Source organism: Strigops habroptila, chromosome 6 (genome assembly GCF_004027225.2).
Source record: "Strigops habroptila isolate Jane chromosome 6, bStrHab1.2.pri, whole genome shotgun sequence".
NCBI classification, from domain to species: Eukaryota; Metazoa; Chordata; class Aves; order Psittaciformes; family Psittacidae; genus Strigops; species Strigops habroptila.
In genome coordinates this window covers 62645695-62673681 of record NC_044282.2, presented here as the reverse complement: position 1 = coordinate 62673681, position 27987 = coordinate 62645695, and the positions used below count along the sequence as shown (strand labels likewise).

At 49.6% G+C, this 27987-nt stretch overlaps 1 protein-coding gene across 1 annotated transcript; it reads right to left on the bottom strand.

Annotated features, from left to right (window-relative positions):
- Positions 1-240: 240 nt before the first annotated feature.
- HADHA (hydroxyacyl-CoA dehydrogenase trifunctional multienzyme complex subunit alpha) lies at positions 241-27950 on the bottom strand. The gene is made up of 20 exons (XM_030489604.1): positions 27832-27950; positions 23240-23281; positions 23081-23151; positions 22163-22296; positions 20365-20503; positions 19224-19343; positions 19037-19139; positions 15154-15276; positions 14376-14494; positions 13469-13525; positions 9659-9768; positions 9214-9348; positions 7925-8096; positions 7113-7199; positions 5285-5425; positions 3953-4021; positions 3373-3568; positions 2384-2498; positions 1983-2128; positions 241-856 (listed from the first exon to the last, which is right to left on the bottom strand). The coding sequence occupies exons 1-20, from the start codon at positions 27917-27919 to the stop codon at positions 711-713; spliced, it is 2313 nt and encodes a 770-aa protein (XP_030345464.1). The 5' UTR covers positions 27920-27950; the 3' UTR covers positions 241-710.
- Positions 27951-27987: the final 37 nt, after the last annotated feature.

The following is a 27987-nucleotide window of genomic DNA, read 5'->3' as shown; positions in this document are numbered from 1 at the left end:
GTCTTTGGCTACTCGATTTGCAATCACAGGCGGGTCCATCTGCCAGGATAACCCCGGCGGCAGCGCTCAGGGCCAGACAAAAGAGCCGGAGGCTCCTCACAGCCCCTGATTGATGACAGAGGTGACAGAGGCAGTCTTTGTTCTGCACTGCCGCCAGCCCCTGCCTCTCCCTACTCTTCAGCAACTGCCAGCAGCCCCTTGGTGGGTGGCTCAGCCAGCAAAAGCAGAGAGGACCCCAGAGGATTGCCTGAACGCTTTATTTCCGACTTGAACAGTTCCGTTCCTCGGTGCTGAGAGGCTGCTGCCCCAGCGAGACGGGAGGAGAAATAGGTATGGAGTCCAAACCCAGGAGATACGAGCTTATTCTGTTGGTTTACGGAAAGGCAAAGCCACGGGGCCAGCACTGTGCTGGGTGCTGCCTGCCCAGCGGGGAGCACTGGAGGTCGCAGCATGGAGGTGAATGCACAAGAAGCTCTCTCTTCCAGCAAGGAGCCACCAGGCCCACACTGGCACGGGACGGACGTGCCCAACACACAGTAGCTGCTGCTAAGGCACTTGAAATGACTAGAAGCCATGAGGCAATCCGCTGCCACTCTCCTTCCTCCCCTGGGTGCTTTGAAGATTAACCTACAGATTGGGGTGTCGCTGGAGAGCCGGCGGCCTCAGCTCGAGCTGTCGGCGCGTCAAGGGCGGGCGGTGTGGGGCCACGCTCACTGGTGGAATTTCTTGCTGGGGTTGTTGGCGTAGTCCAGCAGCAGCTGGCACGGTGTGAACTGGCAGCCGTACACGGCCTCGTACTTGCGCAGCTTGTCCACCAGCTCCTTGGCTCCGTACGAGTCTGTGTACCTGAAGGGACCTGCAGGGACAGGGGGACACAGCTGTGCCAAGGAGGAGAGAAGCACCAGGGGCGAGAGCACTGGATTTGGCTGCTCTATCATTCTCCAAAGGAGACCCCCAAGCTCCTGGCAGGGCAACGCAGGACCTGGTCCCTGCCTGCTCACCTGCACTGAGCAGACACACTTGACTGCTGGGACTGCTTCCTTAGTTTGAGCTTGCCTCAAGGTGTGGAACATGAGGCATAAGGTAGTAGCACTGTCTCATGCCCAAGAGCCCTTGGTAACCTTCAGCTGTGACCCCAGCCTCAGCTTGTGCCTCATCCATGGCCACAGCCATGGCCACAGCCACCTAGCCTGCTTGCAGATGGGTCCAGGAGCACTTTGCCGATGCTCTTGGCTGGGCTCAGCAAGTATCTTGGCCTGAAATGTGCTGTGCACCACAGCTGAGGTTGTCAGCTCAGCTTTATCTGCGCTATGTTATGGCACGGGGGGAGCATGGGGTCCTGAGGCACAATTTCTCAATTCTATGTGCAGCATGAGACCAGGTTTCCAGCAGTGCTGGATGTGTGCCTGCCCACCCAAGCAAGTAGCAGTGGCAAGAGATGAGACACCAGAGCCTCGTTTTTCACCAAGCACCATATGGCTGCACAAAAGCAAGCCAAGGATTTCCTTAAAATACACGGCCTTTGCAAGTCCCCCATCCCACCTACACCCCATGACTATCAGGCATGGTCCAAGCTCTTCCTTTGAAGTTCTCCTGGGAAGCGCTGATGAGGCTGGGGCCAGCAAGGCTCTGCCGCCTTATTCAAACCTGAAGACACAGAAAATGACCTGGTTGGAGTCCTTCGACCCCACCAACCACAGCTCTGCTAAACAGCTGTACCAGCAGAGGAACTCCACAGTGTCCTGGCCAAAACATCTGACAGCAGCTCTCAGGCTCACTGCCACCTCTCCTAGGGTGGGAACACTGGAACAACCTCTCTGGCTCAGGCTTTATGTGGAAAAAGGACACTTGGGCTTGTCACAGTGCAGCTCCAACCTGGCTGTAACAGCTGGCTTGCCTCTGGTGCCTGCAGCTCACCAGCCAAGCCCACTACAAAGCTTTTGAGCCAAGCCATGCAGCCTAGCCCAGCTGAAAGCCCTTACCTCCCAGGTATGGTGGGAAGCCCAAGCCGAACACAGCACCAATATCTCCCTCCACGGGGTTGCTGAGGATTCCCTCCTGCAGGCACATGGCTGCCTCATTCACAAACCTTGTCACCAAGCGCATCTGGATGTCCTCCTCAGTGCAGCTGCAAGGAGAGAGTCTGTAAGGGCTGTGCACGTAACAGCAACTGGAGGGAAGAGCATGTGAAGCCAGCACAAATGGGAGACAGAGGTAGGCCAGGAGTAGAGGATGGTTTCTCACTGGGGGCTGTCCCTGTCCACATGAGGATAAGGACTATGTTCTGTGCCATGTCCCAAAGCAGGCACTGAAGAATGGCAAAGGCTTGATCAGGTCAGGGGTGGGAGCCAGCCCACACCATCAAACATGCACAGCTACTTACACTTCAGGATTGGCTGGCACTTGGAACCGTGCTAAGATCTCATCCATGCCAGAATTGACGCTCCTGTTCTTCACCCCCTCCTGGTAAACATAAAAACCCTTCCCTGTCTTGCGACCTGCCGGGGATAAAAAAAATAAAGACAGTCACATCCTGCCACACATCCCGTTTGCTCCTGACATCTTTGCCACTGATATCTTGTGACTCCTGCTGCTGTTAGCACAAGTAGATCCTTCCAGCACAGGCAGCTCCTCTGCACTTTGTAGCAAGCCCATTTACTGCCTCCCCAAGGACAGAGGGAAGAGGTCCCATGTCCAGCCAAATCCTTGACAAGATGTTGCCACTGTGCCAGGCCCTAACGTTTCCACTATGTCCACAGGACAGCCAAATAAAACCACAATTTCTGTGGCTACAGCAGCAAAAGGACACAGTCCTTGGGAGCAATGGACAGAGATGACAAGATCTGAAGAGCAACTCTTGCTGCCAGGAGTCTGGTCACAGCATGGGTCACTGGACGATGAGAGCTATCATGGTCTATGTGCAGGTCCCACTGATGGACACTGCTCCATTTTAGCATGCTCAGAGCCACAGCTGCTGCTGGCAACCAGGGGCACAGCTTCTATCACAAGAATGGAGCTTCTAAAGCTCAGCTCAGGGCTTATTTCACCTGAGAACATTTATTTCCCGGTGCTTGCTCTCCGTGTCCCAGAGCACTAGTGCAGGTTTCAGCAAGGGGCCACAGAGAGGTTCACGAGATCTTGTCTGCTGCCTTTGCTTTGGGCAGCATCTTTGCCAGCTGCTGCTGCTTCTGCAAAGGAAGGTCTGGTTGCAGCCAAAGGTCTATCCAGGGTACAGCTGGGAGGGATTTCAGACCCATTCCCAGGGCTCTTCTTTGATTGCTTGCGCCTGAGGCAGAAGAGGCTGATGGATACTAGTGCTTTTCCTTGAAAAAAGGGGAAATGTGTTAAGACTAAAACAGCCTAGTGTCTCACCTAAGAAGCCTTTTTGCACCATGAGCTTGAACAACTCGATGCTGCCTCCTCCAAAGCGTTCGCCAAAGGCCTTGCCGAGGTCCTCAGCCACGTGTGTGGCCACATCCACACCCACCTCATCAATCAATGTGGCAGCACCCACAGGAAAGCCAAAGGCTGTAGAGATGGTGTCTATTTTCTTTGGGTCAGTGCCCTCCTGCAGGAATAGAAGTGGAAGCAATGGTATCTCTGGGCAAGGGTCCTGAAACCAGTGTGGGGCAGAAAGCCCTCACTTATCTGGGGCCATGGACTGCAACCAGTCCCATTAGCCATTTGATGACTGACAGGAGCAGTGTCATCGTGCTCACACCACTCCTGACTCTCCCTTGCGCTGTGTAGGGAGGAGAGACCCTCATCACTGCCTGCACCACATCCCATCAGACCACAGCTCAGTCAATAGTGGGCTGGGGACAACCACAAGCACTGGGGCTGGTTACACACCCCCTTCTGGCCGGCCTGGGGTCAGCCTGGTCGAGGGTAAGGAAGAAGCAGAGTTAACACAACTATTTGGCAGAGGCTTGGTAGCTGACGGGATACACACCTGGAGAACTCGGACCACTTCTGCCAGCATCGGCCCCAGGCACCTGGTGGTGTAGAAGCCAGGCCCATCCTAGAAAGAGAAGTGCAGCAGGAAGGAAGGTGAGTACAAACTGCAGGAACACGGCCTCTCTCGGCAGCACAAGAACTGCATTTCACAGCCCAAGCTGCAGCTCAGGCACTGACACACAGGACAAGCACACTGAACTCCATTTCTAACAGTATGTTATAGACTGCTAGGACAGGTTTTTTGTATCCTGGAGGGCTCAGCAGTGTTTGAAGACCTCCGTGAACTCATTCCCTGGAAGTTCCCACCAGTGTTTTCATTTGAGATAGTACCTGGAGGCCCCAAGGAGGCTGCAGAAGTCCCCTTGCTTCACAAGCTCATCAGGCTGACAAGTGAAAGGGTGCTCAGCACAAGCGGAACTGGCACAAACTGGTTGTTTCAGCTCTGATATTGCTCACAAAGTTAGGAAGCAAGAGACTACCTGAAAACTGCCATGCCAGGAGGCATGTGAAGATGAGGATTAGAGAAGCAGCACTGTATCTCCACTTGCATTCAGAGCACTTTTTGACAAGCTAGTTTTCCCAGCATCACTGCACAGACCTGCTCAGCACTGCTGGCAACTTCACGCACCAGTAAAAAGACCAATCCAACAATACACTCATCCAACTGCCCTGAGCCTACCGGATGAACCTCCCACCTAGCTCAAACAGCAGCACTGCTGAGCATGAGACCAGCTCCGCTTGAAGGGCCACGTGTTCAACAGCAGCTGTCAGCCTGATGAACCACTTGAAGCCCATGGCTTTTCTGAGGCTCTGCTGCCTCCTCCTAGAGACCACAGCAGTTTGTTCTCAGCTGCTGCCTTGCTGTGCTCAGTCTTCTCCCTCTGCTTGGTACAGCTTTTTGCCTACACTTACTGTATTTCTGCCCCCTCTCACACAAGATTTAAATCCAGAAAGAGAAGGGTTACTGCTCACTGACCCTCCGTCCTTGCCGCTCGCCAGGGAGAAGAGGTGGTGAGAATCCTGCCCCGCCTCTGCTCCATCTCAGATGCCACTACACACTCAAGCCTCCTGGAAGCTGTGTGGAGCAGGACTGCCAGCTCCTTGTGCTGGCTGATCAGACTGCACCTGCGCCTCATGGCCTTCCATGGCTGCTCCAAAGGACACTTCAGGGATCATTTGGGCACCTGCTACCTTCTAACCTCCATTTTTACTTCTCAGCATGAGTAGCTAATGCCAGTGCATTCACAACCATGTTCAGCCTCCTTAGTGCACAAGCCTGCCCTTTTATTTATTATCCCAGCTTATATTCTGTGCAGTGCTCCCTCACCTTTACCACGATGACGACCTTGCCCTGTTTGAGGCCGACAGCAACGGCGGAAGCAGCCGTGTCCTGGGATGTTTTGTCTGTGGTGATGATTTCCAGCAGCTGCATTCTGTCAACAGGGGAGAAGTAGTGCATCCCGATTACCTAGGCAGAAGGAAGAGCTCAGGGTTAAGACAGACTTTGGCTCCCAGAGTAATCTGCTAAGCAAGTCAAGTGTCCAGCTGCAGAGGGAAGCAGGGCTGCAGGATCCATCACCACAGTGCACTATCCAGCCATACGCTCCACCATATCCCTGTCCGACAGAAGTGCTCTCCAACTCCCTTTCCCTCCTTGGCTTTCTCAAGGACATATCACATGCCCCACAGTTCTTGTTTCAGTGATGAAGGCGTAACACAGGACCAAGAGTGCTGCTCAGCTCTCTTTGTACTTGTTAATAGTCTGGCAACAAAAGCTGTCTGGGAATCTCAGCGAGCTCAGTCCCCAGGCAAATCACACGCACTGTGTGACTGCAGGTACTGTCTGAGCTGGCTGGGCAGCCACATGCCTGGGTAGTGCTTCTGCTGGACATCAAGAGTGGAACAGCAGCCACAGAGACAGTCCCTGTGTTCTGCTTGTCAGTGACTTGTTCCTATGTTTTCACCATGAGAACCAGTCATTGAAATAATCTCCCTGGGGAAGTGGTGACTCCCCAGTGTTGGACACTGCTAAGATTTGGCTGGACAGGGTGCTGGGACATCTAGTCTAGGTCATGCTTTGCCTAGAAAGGTTGGACCAGATGATCCCTGATCATCTGATTCCAACTTGGGAATTCTATTCTATTCTATTTTTGACAATGAAGTGAATTTAAGGATGAAAAGGCATGGTTCAAGAAAATAAATGTGGAGGTAAGTGCAGCCTTCCTTTGGCAACAGCATTTAAGCGGAGATTATTCGGCTGTGTGCCTCACTTTCTTAACATGACCACGTAATCAGCTTGTCACCTTCATGCCTCTGGGAAGCTACGCATGGCGCTAACATCTGTCAGAGGAACACTTGCTGGAGAGAGCTGCAGACTCAAAAACTAATTAAAGAAAATACACTAATTACTTAACTGATTTCCTATTAGTTTCCCTATAAAGAGCCATTATGCAGGCAATTTATACAGCAAGAGGAAGTTATTTGCAAGTATGAAGAAATAAGACTCAGTTTGCATTTCCGATGCAACTAAGGTCTGACAGTAAACCAGCAAGAGGCTCATGAAGGTCACAGGAACCTCTAACAGTTGCTCTTGACATCCTGTTCACATAGATCATCTGGAGCCAGAAAGAAAACCCCAACATCCCTGCAGCAGCTGATTCCATGGCTGACCAAAGTTGTGCTTTCAGCACCTCCGAGTTCAGCTTCCGGTCACTGACTTTCCTTCCCTTTTTGCTGCTGGGTTGATGTCTTCTCCAAGAAGCCAGTGGCATTCTCCCATCAAGGCAAGTCACTCCTACGTCTAATCAGCTTATCAAAATAACTGAAGTTGTTGGCTGGAATCGCTTGAGCCCTTCTACAGCTTCTCTGCCCCCATGTGCACTAATGTTTCCCGGAAATGCGCTGACCTCCCTACCGCACCCTGCCTTGGTGCAGTGATAACATCACACTTGGGGTAAGTCTACCTTCACTTCCTTCCTACCTATCTAAAGATCACAAGCTCTTTGTTCAATGCTTGCACTGGGGGCAGAGGATGAGCTGTTTCATGTTCCAAGGAGGAAATAGAAGATCCCAGCGCTCATCTCCAGCAAAAACAGTTTGCCTCTAACAGGCAGCTTGGCGCAGAGCAGAATAGGCACGTGGCACTGGGTACTCACCTTCTCTGGCCTCTTGCTAACAGAAGCAATTTGGCCGATTGGGAGGGCAGATGTGTTACTGGCGAAGACACAGTGAGGAGGGATCACCTGTGGCAGGGGGTGGAAGAGACAGTGTAAACGCACAGGCTGCAGAGACAGGTCCAGAGTGTGATGTGCAGAGCCCTGAGAGAACAGCACAAGCACCTGGCAATCCTGACAAACAAGGCAAACTTGATTTTCTCCTTCAGCATTAGAAACTAGTTCTAAAGCAGCAGCCCAAGTCAGCCAGATCTAACTTCCCCTGAACTCTCCACAGGTCTGCAATATTAGTCTCAGAGCTCCCATGTTTCTGCCAGACCACTGCACCAACATTAGACGTGGCAGGGAGGGACTTCAGAAAGGTACACAGACCAGCTCTTTTACCATCCACTTATTTCCCCAAGTGTGCTCTTGAACAGAAAAGTGCAGTGGTGGCAAGCTAGGGATAGCAGGTAAAGGAGCATAAATTGTGGAGATACCAAAAGACATTACTGTCATGTCAGTGTTCTCAGACAAATGGAAGTTTTTTTGGAGTGGTTCCCAGGAGTTAGCAAATGACAGAACTGCCCCATTCAGCTAAGAACTACTGACTCCTTACTGAACAGTGAATATCCTTAGGGAATAGGAAGGCTGCCCTTAACACTCACCCCTCTACTGACATAAATAACTTGCACCAAGCACCAAACTGCAGCACAAAGGAGATGTGACAAACCCAGCAGCACAGGACAGGATGCCCTGAGTCTCCACCACACAGAGGCCACATCTAGCACAAGCTGCTCAGAAACAATACTCACGGCCTCCACTTCCTTCAGCACTTTATGCTTGATGTTAATGTCCTCAAACACAGCCTCGATCACCATGTCTGCCTTCTCAAATCCCTTGTAGTCCAGCTGGCTTGTAAGGTTGCTGATAATGGAGTCCCTCTCAAATGATGTCAAACTCTTCTTCTTCACCTTGCTGTTCAGCCTAGGGAAGGACAGCTTTGTCACAGCTCTTGAGCAGGCCAGCCCAGGCTGCTGGAGGTGCACCGCACCACTAAGGGCATCCCTGCCTCCCTCCTGGACCCAAAACACCATCTCCAAGCCAGCAGGACTGTCACTGGCCCCTCCTTCCATCTGGAAATAGAAGAGCCCTGCTCACACAACTCAGCTGGTACGTTAGTCCAAAAGTCAACTAGTCTGAAGGTCAAGAAGGACAAGGAACTACTGGAGTCCAGCAGAGGACTATGAAGATGATTAAAGGACTGGAGCATTTATCTTACGAGGAAAGGCTGAGAGAGCTGGGCCTGTTCAGCCTGGAAAAGAGACGACAGAGAGGGGATCTCATCAATGCATACAATTATCTTAATGGTGGGTATCAAGAGGAAGGGACCACTCTTCTCATTGGTGCCTAGTGACAGGATAAAGGCAATGGCTACAAACTGAAACACAGGAAGTTCCACCTGAATACGAGGAAGAACTTCTTTACTGTGAGGCTGATGGAACACTGGAACTGCCTGCCCAGCAAGGCTGTGGAGTCTCCTTCTCTGGAGATAATCAAAACCCACCTGGACGTGATGCTGTGCAACCTGCTCTAGGTAAACCTGCCTTAGCAGGGCCATGGGACTGGATGATCTCCAGAGGACCCTTCCAACCCCAACCACCCTGTGTTTCAATCACTGATATTCCTGATGATGCACAGCTGAGCACTATTATTGCTGAGCTAGGAGGACAGGGGAATGAGATCCAGCTTTTCAGAAGTGTGACCCAATGCCTCCCCTAACATGGGCTTTTAGGCAGCCAGGATTACTTCCTCCCCCCTTAGCTCTATAAGCTATTGCTAAATTTTAAAACTAAAGCAATGGTCTGTTAGGTCATCCTCCTACCTAAGGAGCTAAGGCTGAATACACTGGGCCTATTTCATAGCAATATTCCAGCACACTGCATAGGGCAACCTTACAAGAAAGCACTTCTGTGAAATCTGATGGTAGAAGACTCCAAAGGAACAGAGGTGTCAGGAGTTCCTGACTGCCTGAAAGCAGAGGAGCATTTTGACTAAAGGCAGCCCTATTCCATCCCAAGCAAACTCCTTTTAGTTCACGTACCCCTTGAAGATCTGCTGCTGTCCTCTGTCTAAGCCTTGCTGTGCTGTGTCCTTCAGAATGGTCTTCAGTCCTTTATCCACTGAAACCTGTGCAATGCCAGCTCCCATGAGCCCCGCTCCCAGCACTGCCAGAGTCCTGCATAGAAAAGGAAGAGGGGACACATTTAAAGCTATAAATCACTGAATTTCCACTGCTGCTGACAGATTCTCACAGATCCTGTCCATTCAGGCACTATTTTTAGTGAGATCATACAAGATTTCACTTGTGGGTGAGATCTTGCAGCTGCAGAGCATTAGCCTTCGGGAGGCTGGAAATCTCTCTGCACTGCTACACTGCTTTTCAGGACTGCAGGCCACTCGCTCCAAGAGCAGAGTCCTCCAGAGGTCCTCTCTCTTTAGCAGAGGTCCTCCAACAACTCCTTCAGGCATCTCAGACTTGCACTTACTTGACCTCTCGCTGAGGTGCTCCAAACTTGTTCTTCTTGCAGTGCATCTGCCCGTGGTAAAGTCCCATCAGTGCTTTGGATTCCTTACTCACTGCAAGCTTGCCGAAGTTCTGGAAGAAAGGGAAGAAGGAAGCAGAGAGTTTGGCATTTAACAGTTGTCTCACTTCCAGCACTCACACATCAAAAACACAGCAAGGGGAGAGCACAGCCACCCATGTAACTGCACAGACTACTAGCCGAGTTAGAAAAGGAAGAATGGACAGAGCATATGCATCCTCTGCAGCAAGGCACCTGCTGTGCTAAGCACAGCCTGCTTTGCACCACTACCTCCCACATGGGCTACCAAAGAGCAGCAGGAAACTGCTTGTTGAATGGCCTTTCCCATAAACAGTATCATTTAAAGCATCTGAAAGAGTTTGTACCTCTAAGGCTTGCATCTGGAGGCACAGCGGTTCTGCCAGGGAACAAGAACAGCCATCGTATTTCCATGTCCGTCTCCCTCCTACCCACTGAATCATACACAGCTCATTTCCACCCTCCCATCACAGCTCTGGGAGAAGTATTCCCTGGCAGTTCACTGCCATCATGGTAGGTCAGAAGCGACCCAGCTGCCTCAGCCAGCCAGCAGCTGCAGGGTCCTAAGAGATCAGCGCAGGAGCCACTTCTAGGTCCCCAACAGCAGGACTGTATTTCACTTACACAGGACCCTTTCTCCCCTACGAGCATCCTGCAGTAGCTGGGGCCATTGCCCCAATGGCATTCAAGTGAAACGGTCCTGCCCTCGGGCTTTGAGAAAAGTCTTTAAATAGGCCGGTTCTTACTGACAGCAGTAGCCTGGCACTATTTTCAGAGGATCATAGACAGGCAACAACAACTAAGGCCTGCATAACCTCCCAGCACTCAGCATGAAACGGGAAAGTAGTCAGGAAGACAAAAGACAGCATAATGCAACACAAAGCTAATGTTGTCTGAGCCAAGTCTGCTAAGGAAAGCCACCAAATCAATGTAGTTTCGAGCAGGCTGTGTCTTCCTTCACCACTGTCCTGTGAGTTAGAGGCTTGTTAAAATACCAGAAACGCAGAACCTGGAAGAGAATCTGCAAGCCTCCTGTCCTAGAGGAAAGAGGGAGGCATTAAAAAAGACACGACATTGACACTTATTATTCTTTAGAGGGTTCTGGGAAGATCTCCATCCTGCTGCTGTTCTCAGGAAAAAACATTCATTCTTTTCAGTAAGGAACAGAGTATCCTGAGCCTTTTATTCAGCAGCAGACCAAACGTGGGTGGAATGCATAACTAGAACAGACGGGGTATACCCAGGAGATCACTGTTAAGGTAGGAGGCAGACAGCTACATCTCAGGCCAGAACATTGTCACGAGAAGAGAGACAAGGGAGCTACTAAGCACAGCAAGAAAGGCTGTGGGATGTGACAGATAGCAGCATGAGAAGCTGGTGAAAGTTACAGATAGTACTGTGGGGGACAGATGGATTTCACCAGCAGTTACAGGGCAGCAATGTGAGAGATGACCCAAACGCAGAGATAACCAGGTGGGAGCGTTGTGGGTCTTCTGGGGAGTCAGGTCTTGCATAGCCATAAGTGTCAAGGGACCCACACCAGCAACACTATGCACAGACAGAATTACCTCTTCAGTATCAGGAGTAACAAATTTGAGTATGGATTGAGTGAGAAAAAAATTAATCAGGGGCAGCTTGTTTATTAAGGCAAAGACAAGGGCAGAGAAGGGGAAGGATCAAGATGGCTGAGGATGAATAACCATGGGGAAACAAAGACTCTGTGTGTGTGTAATAAAGGGTCATGCATGAGCAATCTACCGGTGAGGACACTTGCCTGCTCAAGCCCTGGGCCTGCCCACCACAGTCTGTCCTACCTCCATATTAAACTCTATTCCTATCTTCCCTGAGTATGTCACTAGTAAACCTCCAGCAGGACTGAGTGGCATCTAGGGCACGAGTAATGTGCCAGCAGCTGGTCAGACTGGGCCCTGTGGCCAACTAAGTGTCAGATGAAACATCACAGCCAGCTAATAAAGGGGTGTATGCACGCATGTGAACTTCAATTCTGACCAGGTGACCGGGGGAACAGCATGAATCACCCACACTGGCCATGCCCGTGAGCTGTTTGTGTTTATGTGGGTGCCACCAGTAAAGGCACCATGCTGTCTGTGCAGCCAGCTGTGCGTGTTGTGTTTGTGAATACACGTGTGCATGTACCTACACCTCTGCAGTAGGATATCTCTTCTGTGACTGTAATAGCTGCTCAGCCTCACTACTGGTTGGACCTACACAGAGGAAAAGCAGCAAGCAGAGCAAGAGATGAAGCCTTCTGGGTCTTAAATGCAAAAGACTTGACTACCCTTAACAGTCGATATTGGTGCTAAACTCAACCGATGTGCCAGGAAAGTAAAGAATTGAAGGGAAAGAAAGAATGATATAGAGGCTTGTTTCACAGAACCACCAAACCACTGAATAGTTGAGGTTGGAAGAGACCTGTGGAGATTGTCTTGTCCCACCCCATTGCTCAAACCAGAACAGGCTGCTTAGGACTGTGTGTGATTGGGTTTTGAGTACTGCCATGGAGGGGGCCTCCACAGTCTCTCCAGGCAATCTTCCCACATTCCACCACCTTTACAGTAAAATGGTTTGCATATTTAAGTGGAATTTCCCATTTCTGTTTGTGCTCTTATTCCGCCACTAGAACGGAGAGAATGGAAGAGTGTAGCCTGGTTCCAACCCACTGTAAAGAAGGAGGGTTGGATTCTACCCAGATGATCTTTAAGGTCCCTTCCAACCCAAACCATTCTATGATCTACACATGTTGATAAGGTCCCCCCAAGCCTTCTCTTCTCCAGTCCCAGGTCTCACAGTGTCTCCTTGTGTGCCAAATGCTCCCACCTCTAATCATCCCTGTGGCCCTTCGCTGGACTCTCTCCAGGCAGCTGGCCCTAGCCTGGACTAGTGCATGGGCTTATTCTTCCTGAGGACAGCACTTGGCATTTCCCTTCGCTCAACTTCATGAGGTTCCTGTCCACCCAGTTCTCTGGTCTGTTGAGGTCTCTCTGCATGGTCAGTACCAGCCAGTACACTCACTGGAGTGGCTACTAAGTAGGTAAGTTTGACTAAGGGTTAAGGAGAGAGAAGTCCTGTTTGAAGTGAGAAACTACTGCTGAAAAAAACCCACCTAATTTTGAGAAGCACCCAAAATTATCCATGGGTGAAAAAGGACCAGCACAAAGTATCTGGACTAGAAAACAGGGCAAACAGCAAACCAAGAATATTGGAGACTCAGCACCCTGAACAAAGATAATGGTGAAAAAGTGTGACAGAGTAAACAGAGCACTGGTAAAAATTAAAGTTAACTCTCAGAGGAAATGGCTTGTTTGGACCAAATTGTCTGGAAACACTGAGGAGACCAAGAGCACTACACCCACACCTCTGGATACCTGTCCTGTGTGACAATCAGAAAAAACAGTGCTCAGACACATGGAGAAATCACAGTCCTGTTTGGTGAAACCTGTATTGGTGACCTCGCCCTGGTCATTCCCCACTCAGAAAGGTAACACAGACAGGAATGAGAAAAGGCACAACCTGTTTTCAGAGATGAAGAACCCTGACAAACAGTTCTGTTGTTTAAGCAGGCCTTTTTCACAGCCCCAGTGCCAGAAGAAGGGGCATGGAGCAAGATACCATTCTGAGCAGCCTAGGATGACTATTATCCTTTGTGCGTGGTTAGACACAAATCCCCCTGACTACACAATTGACTGATTACAACCAGGGATCTAATCTCCTTACCTGGGATTCAATGAGGTATCCAGCATCATGCCCCTGATCAAGACCAGTCTTTACAACCTAGTCAAAGAAGAACAATAAGGATATGCTGCTGTTTAGTCACATCTGCCAACATCTACGCTTTAACGTGATCACTTGTTTAGCTGCACCTCCTGTTTTCACATGTGACTCCTCTCCAATATTCAGGGCACACTTCAGACTTTCGGGGTCCTGTCCGTGCTGTTCAAAGCAGAGCTACGGAACACCTTGTCCTTCTAGCACATAACAGCTACGATGGCAAGCGGATTTCCATCAGGTTCATTTTTACACATACTTTGTGGTTTCAGGAATTGTTTTTCAGTAGGACTGTGCTCCTGTAATGACCCTGCTCTCAGAGTCAGAGTGGGGCATTCCCAGGTTTTAGAGAACTTACAATAGTGAAAATTTATTTTAAAATAATAAGGAGTCAACCATGGACTGTGTAGGTAATACAATGCCTGTGTAACTCAGGGAACTAACTTTTTAAGTATGGTGTGGTTCGTGCTATGAAAGCAGCAATTTGTATTTTCTTAGCTTCAAACAGGTTCACCCAACTCTTTAGAAATGGTATAAGGCAACCTGGAAAAACTGCAGCTGAAAGTTTCATTCAGACAAAATATTCCAGCTAAGCCTCCCCTCAACTGGGATTCCTGATCTACCCCTTACTGGCACCAGTATCACCTAGATTGGTGACTGTATTCTGGGAAGCTATTCTGAATTTTACCATACTTGCTTGATGCATCACACAGCCAGCATGCACCAAGGCTGATCTGCGAAGATCAGGATGTAAGGCTTGACTCAGAGAAATGAACCACCTTCCCTCCATGTGTTGCCATGTTATCCCAGAGATCCACCATCACTGTAGTTTCTTACACCTCACAGTGTGGGTTACCTCAATGATCTTTACTGGAGCGGGGTAGAGTCCTTTGGTTTGTTTCTGAACTTTGCTTTCCACTGTCTTGTAGACTTGCTGCCTCACAAATGGAAGAGCCATGGCATAGTCTGTTATCTCTGCAAGATGGACAAAACATGCCTCAGCACAGTGCTATATGTACAATCAGCCTTTAAATGATTAACCAGGACTATAGGAGTGAATGTTGCATATCTGCCATAGAAACACGCACCAGAACCTCACCCCAGGTAGCAGGGTCTGCTCAGGAGGATTGCTATGGCTTGTTTCACCAACAAGTCTCATTTAGGGCTCCAGTATCCTCCTAATACAAACGGTGACAAACTGAGCTCTGGGGAGCAGGACTTGCACAGAGATGTCACCATTTCTGGGCTCTAACTGCTTAAGGGCTCCACTAACGAGGATCAGTGCAGAGCAGACCCATGTGCCTCTTCCCACTTGATTACACAAGCTTGGTACAGAACTTGCTACTAAAACTTTGAAGACAGGTAAGTCCTCTGGAGGCAGCTGTTGCTCTCTTCTTGAGGCTTGGCTCCCTTCTTCAGGAGCAGCACCATGTGCAGCTCTGGCAATGTCACCTGAAGATATGCAGAGCAATGTTTTCTCTACCAACCCACCAGGCTCAAGAGATGACTACAACATGAAACAACTTTGTTTTGCAAAGGGAATTAAGAAGGAGCACAAATACAGACATGTGAAGGAAAGCTGGATTATAGTCTCTACAATCCCTTGGGATTTGCCATAGTGCCCACAGACTTACTCTGTATTAGCCCTTTGGATCTTTTGGCAGACACAGTCCTGTTGGCTAGTCCTCTGGCAAAGCCAATGGCTACCTCCTCTAAGTACTCAATTGTTCGTGCTTCTGGAGTCTTCACACCTGGCCCTGTGAATAAAATAAGAAGTCTTGAGGACATGCAGAAGAAGTTACCACTGATAGCTGAGGATGCAGAGGAGCAAGGATGAGACTAGCAATATAACGTTCCTTTTAATTATCACCACTCTATTCCCCACACCTGCATGACTTTTCTTGCTGATGAATACTGAGGGAAAGGCTCAGACAACTATAGGAAGGCCCCAAGGCATTTACTATACATGGCATTATATACAAATGCCAAAACATCAGTTCCCAATGGGAGCAGACAGCATTATGCTACTTAAACATCAACACTGCTTTCACAGAACCATAGAACAGCTTTGGAAGGGGACATGGGAGGCCATCTGCTCTGACCTGCTGCTCAAAGTGGGGCCAAGTTCAAAGTTAAATCCAGCTCTGGAATTAGATCAGGCTGCTCAAAGACATGTTCTGCCAGTCTCTGAAGGACTCCAAGGGTGGAGGTCCCACCACCTCTCTGGACCCTTGTTTCAGCATCTGACCATCTTTTTGCAAATTGTACCCTTTATTCCTCAACTTTCTGCTTCATGTAATTGCAGGCACTCCTGGATCCCAGCAGAACTTCAGTGTGCTGCCTGCCCTCCTTCTTGCTGCACCTCTTCTTTCTTACATAGTATGGTAAGTCTCTGCAACGCTATTGGTATTAAACAAACAGACAGTTGCAAAGCACCGTGCCCCTGAAAATTACCTGTCCTGGAGCTCATGCCCAGTGAAACCTCCACCTCTGGCCTCAGTTGCAGGAAATCTCTCACTCGCTTTAGCTAGTGCAACACCCAGCCTAACTTAGAGCTGTCCCACAAACAATGAAGCAAACCACCACAAAATGAGCTTTAGCAATCTCTGAGAGTGGGTTGCACAATTTCCAAGCACAGAACTGGTATCATCAGACAGGAGGATGGAGTGCAGGGCTGAAAAGGCAGTTGTGTGAAATCGCTAGAGGCACAATGAGTCACTAGCGAAAGAGCAATGCCCAGTGACTCTGCATGGGGCACCACGACGAGCCTGCAGGTAAACCCGCAGCCTTGGGCTGCCTCTGAACTAGCAGAGCAAACCTGTTGAGATTACAACTCTATCACACAGCTGCATGACCTCATTAACCTTCACTGTAAACTGCTGCAGCCATACCCAGATGCTCCAGAGAGTCCTCACAGCAAAGAAACCATCAGAGCAGACAACTACTCCCTGACACAGGAGGCAGTCAAACAAAACCAAAACAGAAACCCCCTCCTCTTGCACCTTCCACTATTCTCTCCCTCCACCAAGAGCTGAGGTCTTGACAGAATCACAGAATGGTTTGGGTTGGAAGGGACCTTAAAGCTCATCCACTTCCAACCCCCTGCCATGAGCAGGGACACCTTCCACTAGACCAGGTTGTTCCAAGCCCCTGTGTCCAACCTGGCCTTGAACACTGCCAGGGATGGGGCAGCTACAGCTTCTCTGGGCAACCTGTGCCAGCACCTCAGCACCCTCACAGGGAACAACTTCTTCCTAAGATCTCATCTAAATCTCCCCTCTGTCAGTTTAAAGCCATTCCCCCTTGTTCTGTCCCTACAGGCCCTTGTCAAAAGCCCCTCTCCAGCTTTCTTGTCAGCCAGTTTAGGCACTGGAAGCTGCTCTAAGGTCTCTGTGGAGCCTTCTCTTCTCCAGGCTGAACAAGCCCAGCTCTCTCAGCCTGTCTCCATAGCAGAGGTGCTCCAGCCCTTGGAGCATCTTTGTGGCCTCCTCTGGACTTGCTCAAACAACTTCAAGTTTCATCTCTCTTTGCACATAAATCTTGAGAGCATATGCACAGCAGACCACAGATGCTGCTGCCTGCTGGAGGGTCTCTCAGCAAGAAGCAAATAAAGCAGCACGTACATTTTGACCAGATCACGAAAGCTCGCTGTTGGGAAGTCTCACTCATGCCCTGGCAGTATGACAAAGCCAGTCTAGGGGAAAACAGTCCAAACAAAGCAACATCTTTCATTTTACAGGCAGCACAGAAAAACTTAACCCAGAGCTGCTGCATAACCTACATTTCAGCAATGCCCAGGGGATTTGAGAGAATTTCTTGGAAATCTGAGAGCACTTGGGATTTCTGAGCTCAAACCTTACTTGCTTCCAAATTATCTTCCCACCACCGGATGCGAATACCTGATTTCCCCCTTCCATTAGCTTGGGTGTTCAACACCAGCAAGTGCTGAACTTTGACACTACAGCTGAAGAATAAAGCTGTTTATTTGTAAGTCTGAGCTGTAAAACTACTCAGGCAAGGTGGTCAAACCCACATACGTGGGTTTACTTTACTTGCAGTTACCTCCCAACATTTTGCTGTGTCCTAACCCGGGAACTCCAAGCTGTCGACTCACATCTGCTTTCTTATATAAATGGCACATGCCAGAATTAGATCTGGCCACAGTAGTAAATACATCAAGAGCATGCTGTAGAGCTCTCTACCGAAGGAGAGCTGATTGCACCCCATGAAATTGCCTCCTGATTAATGCTGTCTCTCTCCTTCAAAGCTTTGTATAATCAGCTAAAGCATCATCTCCCATTTAAAGCTGCTTTCCCTCAGACATTCAGAATGAACATGAGAATACTCAGCAGAAAGCCTTCTGGCACTGGCTGCTATTTGAATGAGCAAGAAATGCCTCTAATGCTTGCACATAAATTGTTTTTTGCGTTCCTCCTATGTGCTCATCTGGTCTAAGCTAGGATTGCAAACAGCTCTTCAGAAAGCTCACGTTTCCTTCAAGGAAGCCATTGTAACCATTGGTATAAAAAGCCACACTGGCTGTCTCTTAAAAGCCAAATCACATCCGAGCATGTATACAGCACTGAAGTTTACTCAGGCAATTTTAACTCAAGCCTGGGTACCCCTGATCTGTTTTATAAGTGAGACTATAGCTAAGGATCCAGCTGAAAACCGGCATACGACAGAGAACAGACACAAAGGCTTCCATGGCTTTTCTCAGGGTAAGCAGCAGCACCTTTCCTTTTTCTTTATTTCATTTTCTCCAACTGCAGGAGCTAAGGGCCACCAGGGTACTCTGGCCATGCTCTGCCTGGGGAAACCAAGCTCAGCACCCTGCTACTCTGTGGCAGTACCAGCTGACACAGTGGTTTCCAGTCTAATTCCTGGCTGCAGCTGCTCAGACCTTTCAGAGGAGGCTGTGGGAGGGCTTGCCCCTTCATTTAGTCACCTTCCATGAAAGCTGCCCTAGGGAAGGAAAAGCAGAAGCAAGAAATTATTCACTAGCCCACTCAGCACTTGGAAATACGCATTTTGCAAGGAATTTCTCCATTTAACTGAAAGTCAGTTGACAATTCAGAGCACCTAAGCCATGGGGTTTGGCTTCTTCTCAAGATCTCGTCACAGAGATTAACATTGCAGGCTGCATAAATGTAGACATTGGTCATCTATTCTCCTTTCATTATGGGTTGCAATCTGTCCCCCTGACATGATAAATGAGGAATGCAGGCTCTTATCTGTATAATTAGCTTATGCAAGAGAGCCAGGAGCAAGCTGCCCTCTACGTTAACCTTTCTTTACTCACTTAGCTTTAGCAGGAGCATGACATTTCAAGGTTCCCATGCACATGCTTCTGAAGTGGGAATGGAGATTGCACTGCAGAGCATGGCAAGGACTTTGCAGTCCATATGCTTTGCCCCCACTAGACTGCTGGCTGCACCAGTGGCTTCTTCACCCACTTCAGTAAGGTGGTAAACTGATGGGCAGCAGATCAAGAAACTGAGAGGAATCATGTCTGACCTAGCGTGTCCACCACCTGGTCAACCAGACCCATCTTCTTTGCTTTGTCAGGACGGATGTTCCTTCCAGTCAGCATCATATCAAAGGCAGTAGGAAGTCCCACCTGGAAGGGCAGAAAGGGGATTTCAGAATGGGAGCATGCCATGCAGCAGAAGGGGCTACTGAGTAAAGTTCTTCTCTTACTTACTATCTTTGGCAGCCTCTGAGTACCCCCTGCCCCTGGCAGGAGACCCAGTAACACTTCAGGTGTTCCCAAGACTGTTTTCTTGTCCTTCGTTGCTATTCTGTAGTGACAGGCAATGGCAAGCTTAAGAAGGGAAAAGAAAAATCAAGGTTTCCTTGTGAAAGACCACAGAAGAACTGGGTGGGCATCCATCACAAAGGTCTCTTCTACACACTGCCTCAACTTTCCTCCCGCCCCTACCCCAATTCCCTAATTCAACTGCGCCAATTCCCTCTGTGCTCACTGATGGCCGCTTCTGGCAGAAGTGCACATGAGCAGATGATAGCAAGCAGCTATGACATGAACATGAAACACCAAACTAAGCCAAGGTATTTTTAAATCTCATCTAGGCCATCAAGAGCTAAATTCACTCATTACACTGGGAGCATGGTCCCGTATGCAGATCAGCCATGATGCTTGGTTTATCACTGGATCACCAGGTCCAGATCCTTCACCACAGTGCTTGTTAAAAGCTGTGACTGCTTGAGTAATCAGTAAGCAACTGAAGAGACTCCATTCCCAGAAGGTTATTCTGTTTTAGTAACAGCTTTGCACCAAGAAGTACCCCAGGGTCCTTCAGTTTACAAAATCCTAAATGGAGATTATGAAGCAAATACTGCACATAGCCAAAGCAGCAAGAGAGAGAGCAGAGTACACAGGCCAGGGCGGAGCCTGGCCAGGTTACCCATGCTCGTCCCGCTCACCACTACCTCTTCAAGAACAGAAGTTGCTGGGATACAAGACTCACTTCATCTGAAAAGCAGCAATTTCCAGCCTGGGCTCTGCCAGCAGCATTTATCCAGATCCAATGCCTGCCAGAAACAGCATTTTTCCCCGGGACGCTCTCATCTAAATATTAGCCTGGCCCACATGGATTCATATTTGATTAGCTCTCAACAGAAGCAGAAAAATTAGCATGGCAGAGTCCTGAAGCACAACCAAGTCATTAACTTGCCACCAACTCATTTGAATGGATGTAATGAACCCTCATCAGGTCTCAAATCCCTCTCACAGTAAGCAGTCCTACAGGCAGCGTTTGGATAGTTTAGAGAATCAGCACTATCAACTCCCACTCCTGCTTGTCAGACCCAGAATTGTGCAGTACCTCCAGTCCTCCTCCCAGGCAGGAGCCATTGATGGCAGCAACTATGGGCTTTGGAGACTGCTCAAGTTTTTCTAGCATCTTCTGTCCTTCCTGAGAAAGCTGAGTCACTTCCTGAGAAGTCTTGCAAGCTTCAATCATGCTGCAGTGAGGCAGAAAGGCTGATGAGAATTGGAAAAGCACTGTGAAAACAGCAGCAAAATGAGAGTGCTTCAAGGAGTTTGTTCCTTTTTCCCCACAAAGCTCCAGTGACTGACAGACAGGCAAGAGCTATTTAGTCCCCCAGTTTTAGATTAACAGACAACACAGGAAGACTACTAAATTCAACGGGTTCAGTCACTGCACGCTGACACTGGGCTGCGCCTGCAGGCACTGAATGAGTTTCCTTGTGTCAGAGCTTTGAAAGCCTTTGGGGGAGAGGAGAAAGGGTCATAGGAAGCCTCAAAGCACTTGCCAGAAAGGGTGGAGGGGGAGAGCCCGGGATCACTTTTTAGAGGAGCAGATGGCCAGGGCTCTGATGTTGCACTCTGCCAATTAGAGGCTCCCTGTGCCAGTCATTCTCATGGAGGCCAGCAGTGCTTGCCAGGCTGGTGCAGGTCAGGAGGCTCCTAGCATTGAGACCATCAGACCCCTCTTAAACACAGCCTGTCCTTTTGCTCTGCTTCCCACTACATCATATATCAAGTCTCTGCCCCGAATAAGGCCAGCCAAAAAGGTTTTGATGGGTGTCTCTGCAACATGCCTACTTTCCTCAGAGCTTTTTGGCTTTTAATGACTTTAAACAATTATTTTGTCCCAGCCAATGTCAGGACTAGGAGCAGTGGTGCTCCGGATCCCAGTGAGAGCACCCACACAGGTTGTCCCACACCCTGCCGAAGGTACCTGAGCTGTATTGCCTGGGAGGGTGCTCATGCTCCTCAAGGTGGAGTGCCAAATCCTGCCTAAGCAAGGGGCCATGCTGGCAGACTGCCAGGCACTCAAACCCAGCTTAAATGAAGTCCTGCATATAAATTATCTGCTTTTGTTGTGTCTCAGACCAAAGGACAATGCTCACCCCAGAGCCAGCATGGGTTTTCTTGGCTGCACCCCAGCACGCAGGAAGGAGTGACCAAGTGTTACAGCCAAATGGGGTTTAATTACTTGCTATGTTCCTCTTTATAGAATCATAGAATGGTTTGGGTTGGAAGGAACCATAAAGCTCATCTAGTTCCAAGTGCCTGCCATGGACAGGGACACCTTCCACTAGAGCAGGTTGCTCCAAGCCCCGTCCAACCTGGCCTTGAACACTGCCAGGGATGGGGCAGCCACAGCTTCTCTGGGCACCCTGTGCCAGGGCCTCAGCACCCTCACAGGGAACAACTTCTTCCTAAGATCTCATCTCAATCTCCCCTCTGTCAGGTTAAAGCCATTCCCCCTTGTCCTGTCTCTACAGGCCCTTGTCAAAAGTCCCTCACCAGCTTTCTTGTTGGCCCCTTTAAGCACTGGAAGCTGCTCTAAGGTCTCTGTGGAGCCTTCTCTTCTCCAGGCTCTGGAGAAGTCCAGCTCTCTCAGCCTGTCTCCATAGCAGAGGTGCTCCAGCCCCCGGAGCATCTTTGTGGCCTCCTCTGGACTTGCTCCAACAGGTCCTAACTTCATTTGGGCAGGTTAGGCATCCTGTGCTCACTGATTTTGTTTGCAGCCTCTGCCTCACCCCTGGGGAGACATCAGTGACAAACTGCTTTGCCTTCACAGCACACCAGACCTGGATGCCGGACTTCAAAGAAAGCTTCATCAGTGTAACTTCCAACACCCCAATACTTACTTGAGATCTGCTCCAGCGATGAAAGAACCTGGCTTTGAAGAGATGAGGACGGCACTTTTGACAGCTTCGTTGGCCCAGATCTCATTCATTACCTCACTAAACTCTGCGCTCAGTTGTTTGGAGAGAGTGTTCACCTGAAAACAGCAAATAAGCATTGTAAAGAGGGAGACCAGATGATGGCAGAGTTTAGCCTCTGATTAAGTGCTGGACTTCATCCTTATATCGTCAGAAAACTTGTACAGAAGACAGGCTGACAATAAAAAGCCAAAGCCAATGGTAGCTCTGAATGGATTTTCCAAGCCAGTAGGAGCAGCAGTTCTATGGTCTTTCAAGATTTGCCTTCTGAGGGAAAAAAAAAATGGTACAGACTCCCCAGGAATTTGCCCAACAGCCAGCCCACTGCTTGGCACAATTATAACACTTCTGGGGTGCCCAAACTGAGCCTAGATTTGCTATAAAAAATAATTCACTCTGTGTCATAATACAGTGAGAAAAAACCCTCCAAGATGAACCCCTGCAGCAGATCATCAAGTAATCTGTTAATAAGAAGTTCCTCCTTAACCTCCCCAGCAGTGGGTTTGTAACCTTAAACACAGATTTTATGAGCTGTTTCTTTTCCTCTATGTAACAGACACTCTCTTTAACCATCTTGAATACAAGAACTTACTATGATTTTAATAAGATTTCACACTAGTTAGCTTAGCACACACAAAACATTTCCATGAGGCATTTTCAGACCTCTCATTAAAAGCCCCAATACTCATTTTCCTATTTCTGCTTTGCTCGTAACTTTGAATGGCTGCAGGTTAGGACAGTTCATAAGTCTGAGATCAGAATTTTCAATGTCTTCTCTGTACAACTGCTATTCCTGTCGTTTCCACCAACATGCCCACCCACCACAGCCAGGTAAAACAGCACCTTTGCATTTGGTGTGTTGAAGCGTACAACAGCAACATCTCCCTTGATGTCATAGCTAACGTGGGTTCTAGCTGGAAACAAACAGAAACATGTTATCAGCTTACGCTCAGTGGGTTCCAAGAAAGAAAACGAAATCAGGTAGGTAAGCTTTACACTTACTCTGAAGAGCAGAGGAGGTGGAGACGTTACGGCAAGCATAACCTAAAGAAAAGATGTTGCAGATGTTAAAGGAATTCTCAGTAGTCTCAGCTTAGCTCAGAGAATCCTGAGTATGAGCCAGTTCCTTCTTTTACAGCTTGACCTGTGCCACCACCAGGGTTCAGCAGATCGCACACTACTGAAGTGGACTTCACAGCAATGTCCATGCTAGCAATGCCAGACTGAGAGCAAAGAAAATAATCAAAGCTTTCTTCCCAAATTGCTGATGAGACACCTGATGAGCAGGTGGCACACAGGGGTGTTCTGCCTTTTGGATGCACGGTTCAACACTTCTTCATATGCTAAACCAGAGACCTTGCTGCACTTTGGAGGGTTTCCAGCCTGTGAGCTAACTTCTCTGCAAATCAAACACAACTGCCCTAGAATATTTCTGCAAAACCATGCTCTTGTGCCAGGGAATGGTGCCACCCAAAGTATTACTCCACAGAGCTCAGGGTGCACAGCTAGTGAGCCACAAGAACAGCACACAATATTTATTCTCGCCTTCCTCTCTCAACAAAATACTCAATCCATGTCTATTAATTACACATGAAAACCCCTAGACAAACTTGTCTTGTTTCAAAGCACTCATAAAACTCAGACCATGGTATGAACAAGTTCTGTCCACAAGAGAAATGCCACTTTTCTCACTCGTAAATCCCAGATCTTTTTCTGCTGAGAAACTGTATTTGGCCTGATGACCAATCAGTACGTGAATGAATCTCAGTTCCATTCAAGCGACCTTGACCTTGACCGAGAGGATCCTCTGACACAGATCCTAAGCTGAACCCCTGCCAAAGCTACTTAAAGTCTGAAATCTAGTAAAAGCGTTACTTCTTGAGCACCACGTGCACATCCACCAACTGGAACAGTGCCATTTAGCTTGGGGAGGTTTTCCGCTCGGCGCTGACAAAATATTTAGGAATGAGACATTCCCATTCCCAGCAGCAAGGAGGCAGAAAATCCAGTACAGGAAAAACAAGCTTAAAACCTCAGCCTGCACCTCACCAACAGGTGGTTCCCCCTTCCCACAGCCCCGTGACATGGGCTCAGGGCTGGAGTTCTGCTGCACTTTGGCCTTCTTTCCACTTTGTCTCTGGTGCTGGCAGTAGGGATTGACCTTTGTGCTCCATTCCCTGAGCCCAGGATACATGGTGCGACACTATGGGATGGAAATTCAGTGTCAGTCTGTTCTGGCAAATAGGGGTCTGTGTGCATGTGCATGTCATGAGCCCACCACACCATTTTATAAACAAAGAGTGAACTGGTTTCCACTCCAAAGCTGCTTTAAAGTATTTTTTGATGAGGACAATCTCCAGATTGCCATTGCTGTAGCCAACATTAATTTCCCTAAACTTTTTGAACACTGAAGTCAAGTAGTCCTGAAAATAAGCACCAACGTTCTTGTCCCACAAAACCGAGTGTGGTCTGACAACAATTTCTCTGCTGATAAATACTCCCCTGCAGAATATGATGCACTGTTAGCAGCAGTATTTTAACTCAATAAAAGCCACATGTGCTACGTGCTTTTTTACTACCTTAAACAAGGCGGCAAGGACTGAACTATCTCACTGCACTCCCTCACTTCACTCCCATACTGCTGCCCATGGCTAGGCACAGTCAGGAGAATCAGATCAAACAAATCTCAGCTGCAAGGCAAGTGACGTTTTCCTTCTCTCCCCTCAGTCAGGCACCTGCTAAGGCTGAGTGCAAGGCACTGACAGGGTAGTAAAAACTACACTGCATGCAAAGCAATGTCAATTCCAAATAAAAAGGGAAGGGGTTAACTAACTTTTCTCTCTTTGTACCATCTAACATGCTTTCCTCTTTCATATCAGTTTCCAAACAGACTGCTTCCATGAAAACCTTAAACCTTGAATTCACTTTGCCTTTCAGTTCTAGCAAAACAAAAGATATGAAGTAGGAAAAAACCAAATACATCAAGGGCACGACTGAACAAATCTACATCTTAATATGCACTCTTTTGGGAAAGGTTCTGCCATCACAGTAACAGCTGCTTAATACTTGAGTGAGCTTTCATTAGCCTGACAGTATTTTACTTTAGAGCCCAGAATACTTGTGGAAAACATCTTCCACATCTAAAACTAAAAGCACAGTTACTTGGCCACAGTCACAGTGCATCTGCTTCAGGCCTGGATTCATTCAGCGGCACAATGATGACTTGCCAAGCTTGGAGCCAGAAAAGTCCTCCCGCCAGAACGCCAAAAGAAGCAGCAGCAGACCAGATGTATGCTTCCGCCATTCCACTGACATTCGCTCTAGAATTAAAAGCTTTGAATATCGATTCCATTTTCATACTTCACTCACTCCAATTAAAAGAGCATCTAAACATGGACACCAACACTTCAGACAGATGCTCTTGGGACTTGGCCAGGAACTTGGATGCAGCAGAGAACGGAGAACACCCCTTTCACACATTCCAGCCAGGACCTGTTTCTTCTCGCTTTCTCCTTTCCCTGTTACTTCCTCAGCCGCTTCTCTTGGCACTTTCCCTTCCCGCCCTTCCACTCACCCAGACGTGGCATGCCACTAGAAGTAGGAACAGCATCCATGGTTCAGCAGACAAGCCTTCTTGCAGTCCTGGACCAACTCAAGCGCCAGCAGAGCAAACCAGCCAAAGCTCAGGATGAGTGTCTGTGCTTCCAGCCCGTACTTGTGAGCCGATGGCACTGAGCGCTGAGCTCCGAGATGGGGAGCTTTTAACAGCCTGAGCTTCCCTATGCCCTGTGGGGACCTGCCAGCACACGGCATGTGGCTCAGCAGGTACAGCCAGCTCTCAGCTCACACTGTCTTCTGCCTGCTTGCTGCCTTTGCATAGCCTTTGGCCTGCCCTGGTGAGGTTTGCATCTGGTTTAACAAACACTTTGTTACAGCAGAGCAATGCTGCTTATTAGGGTGAGTGACAGTGTCTTCATCGCAGCTTCAGGACTGTTTGTGATGAAGAATTTTGTCACTTATAACAAGGAGACCAATCAATAACAGCCTGAAGCTGCCACACTTCATAGACTCCTAGAATCCCAGGTTGGAAGGGACCTCAAGGATCAGCTGGTGCAACTTTTCTAGGCAAAGCATGATCTAGACTAGGTGTCCCAGCACCCTGTCCAGCTGAATCTTAACAGTGTCCAACACTGGGGAGGCACCACTTCCCTGGGGAGATTATTCCAATGACTGGTTGTTCTCATTGTGAAAAATTTTTCCTTTGGAAAGTTACTCCCCAGGAGTAACTTGTGCCCATCACCCCTTGCCTTTTCCATGGGACTCCTTGTAAAAAGAGTTTCTGTTTTCTTTGTAGTGATCCTTTAAACACTGGAACAGTTCTGCTTGTTATCTACTGTAGCACCCTGCTCCTGGAGCAACCAGCTCATGTACAAACTCGCTCCAACACTGCACATAAAACAGGTATTAGATTTAAACAAAATGCTACCAGGTTTCAAAGCACACAAACAAGAACTGGTTCCCAGTGGCTCTCAGCCTTGCCCTTCGGCCTTCCTAGGGGCAAACAGTGCCTTCCAGCTTTGGAAGCTCTGCAAGAAAGCACCACGACCCAGCACTGCAAACAAGGAGAGTGCCTAGACCCTGCCCAGGTTGGCAGATCACAAGGGAGCATTAGCCAACAGCTGAGACGCCTGTATAGCAAAGACAAGACAGATCCTGGCGCGCATGGAGATGCTGGTATGCCTGGAGGCATCCCACCCGTACGGGGATCCCCCATTCCCAATGATACACCTGTGTGCCTGGAGGACAGCCCGAGGATCCAGACACCCAAGGACATGGGGACATCCTCCCCCTCAGGGGCATTGGGAACACGCACACGTGGACACAAGGACACTCTCTCCCTGAGGATCAGCTCATACACTGAGGACAATCCTGCCCCCCACCAAAGCAGGGTCATAGGGTCCCCCTCCCCAGGACTATAGGTGGATTCCCAAAATATACCCATGTGCAAGGACATGGGAACCATGGCCGGGCACACAAAGGCAAGCCTGCCTTGGGGACCAGCATGGGAGTATCTCCCCTATGGGCGCACCGCCCACCGCGGTGGCGCACCGAGACGCGGAGGCACGGACCCCTGCGCTGGGGGAACCTTGGAAGGGGATACGGACGTGTCAGGGATCCCCCTGCGCGATGCTCGGGCCGTGGGGACAACACCCTCGCCTGGGACACGGGCACAGCTCGGCGGCGGCAGCCCCCCCCTCACCGCCACCCCGGAGACCGGAACGCCCCGACCCCGTGCCTCAGCGACCCTTCCCCGGTAACAGTCCGTTCCCCGCAGCTGCTCCCCGCTGACACCGAGGCCGCACCGCCCGGTGACCCCCGCTCCACGACACCCTGCCCTGCCTAGCCGCGGCTCCCCCCTCATAGCCCGTCCTCACACGTACCCCCCTCAGCGACACCGCGTCCCCCCACCGCCACCCTCACCGGCGAGCACCCCACCCCGAGAGACCGCGCCCGCTGCCCCGCCGCCGCCGCCGCGCCTGCCCCCCCCCCCCCCCGGCGCGGGAGGCGGCAGCAGCCGCGGGGCCCCGTCTCACCCGCGGGCGGGGGGCGGCGGGACGAGCTGTACTTGGCGGCCGCCGCGAAGCGCCCCAGGCTGCCGATAGCGCGCACCGCGGCCGCCATCTTTCCTGCGCGCGAGGTCGAATGAGGGAGAGGCCGCCCGGGGGCTTGGCCGCGCCGTCCCCGCCCTG

Excerpts from the sequence above, each read along its gene's own strand:
- HADHA (XM_030489604.1), bottom strand. The coding sequence starts at position 27,919 with ATGGCGGCCGCGGTGCGCGCTATCGGCAGCCTGGGGCGCTTCGCGGCG. Across the intron at positions 23,152-23,239 it reads CACCTCCTCTGCTCTTCAGA|CTAGAACCCACGTTAGCTAT; the intron begins GTAAGTGTAAAG and ends GTTTGTTTCCAG. Across the intron at positions 8,097-9,213 it reads CAGCAGCAGATCTTCAAGGG|GCTGAACAGCAAGGTGAAGA; the intron begins GTACGTGAACTA and ends GTCCTTCCCTAG.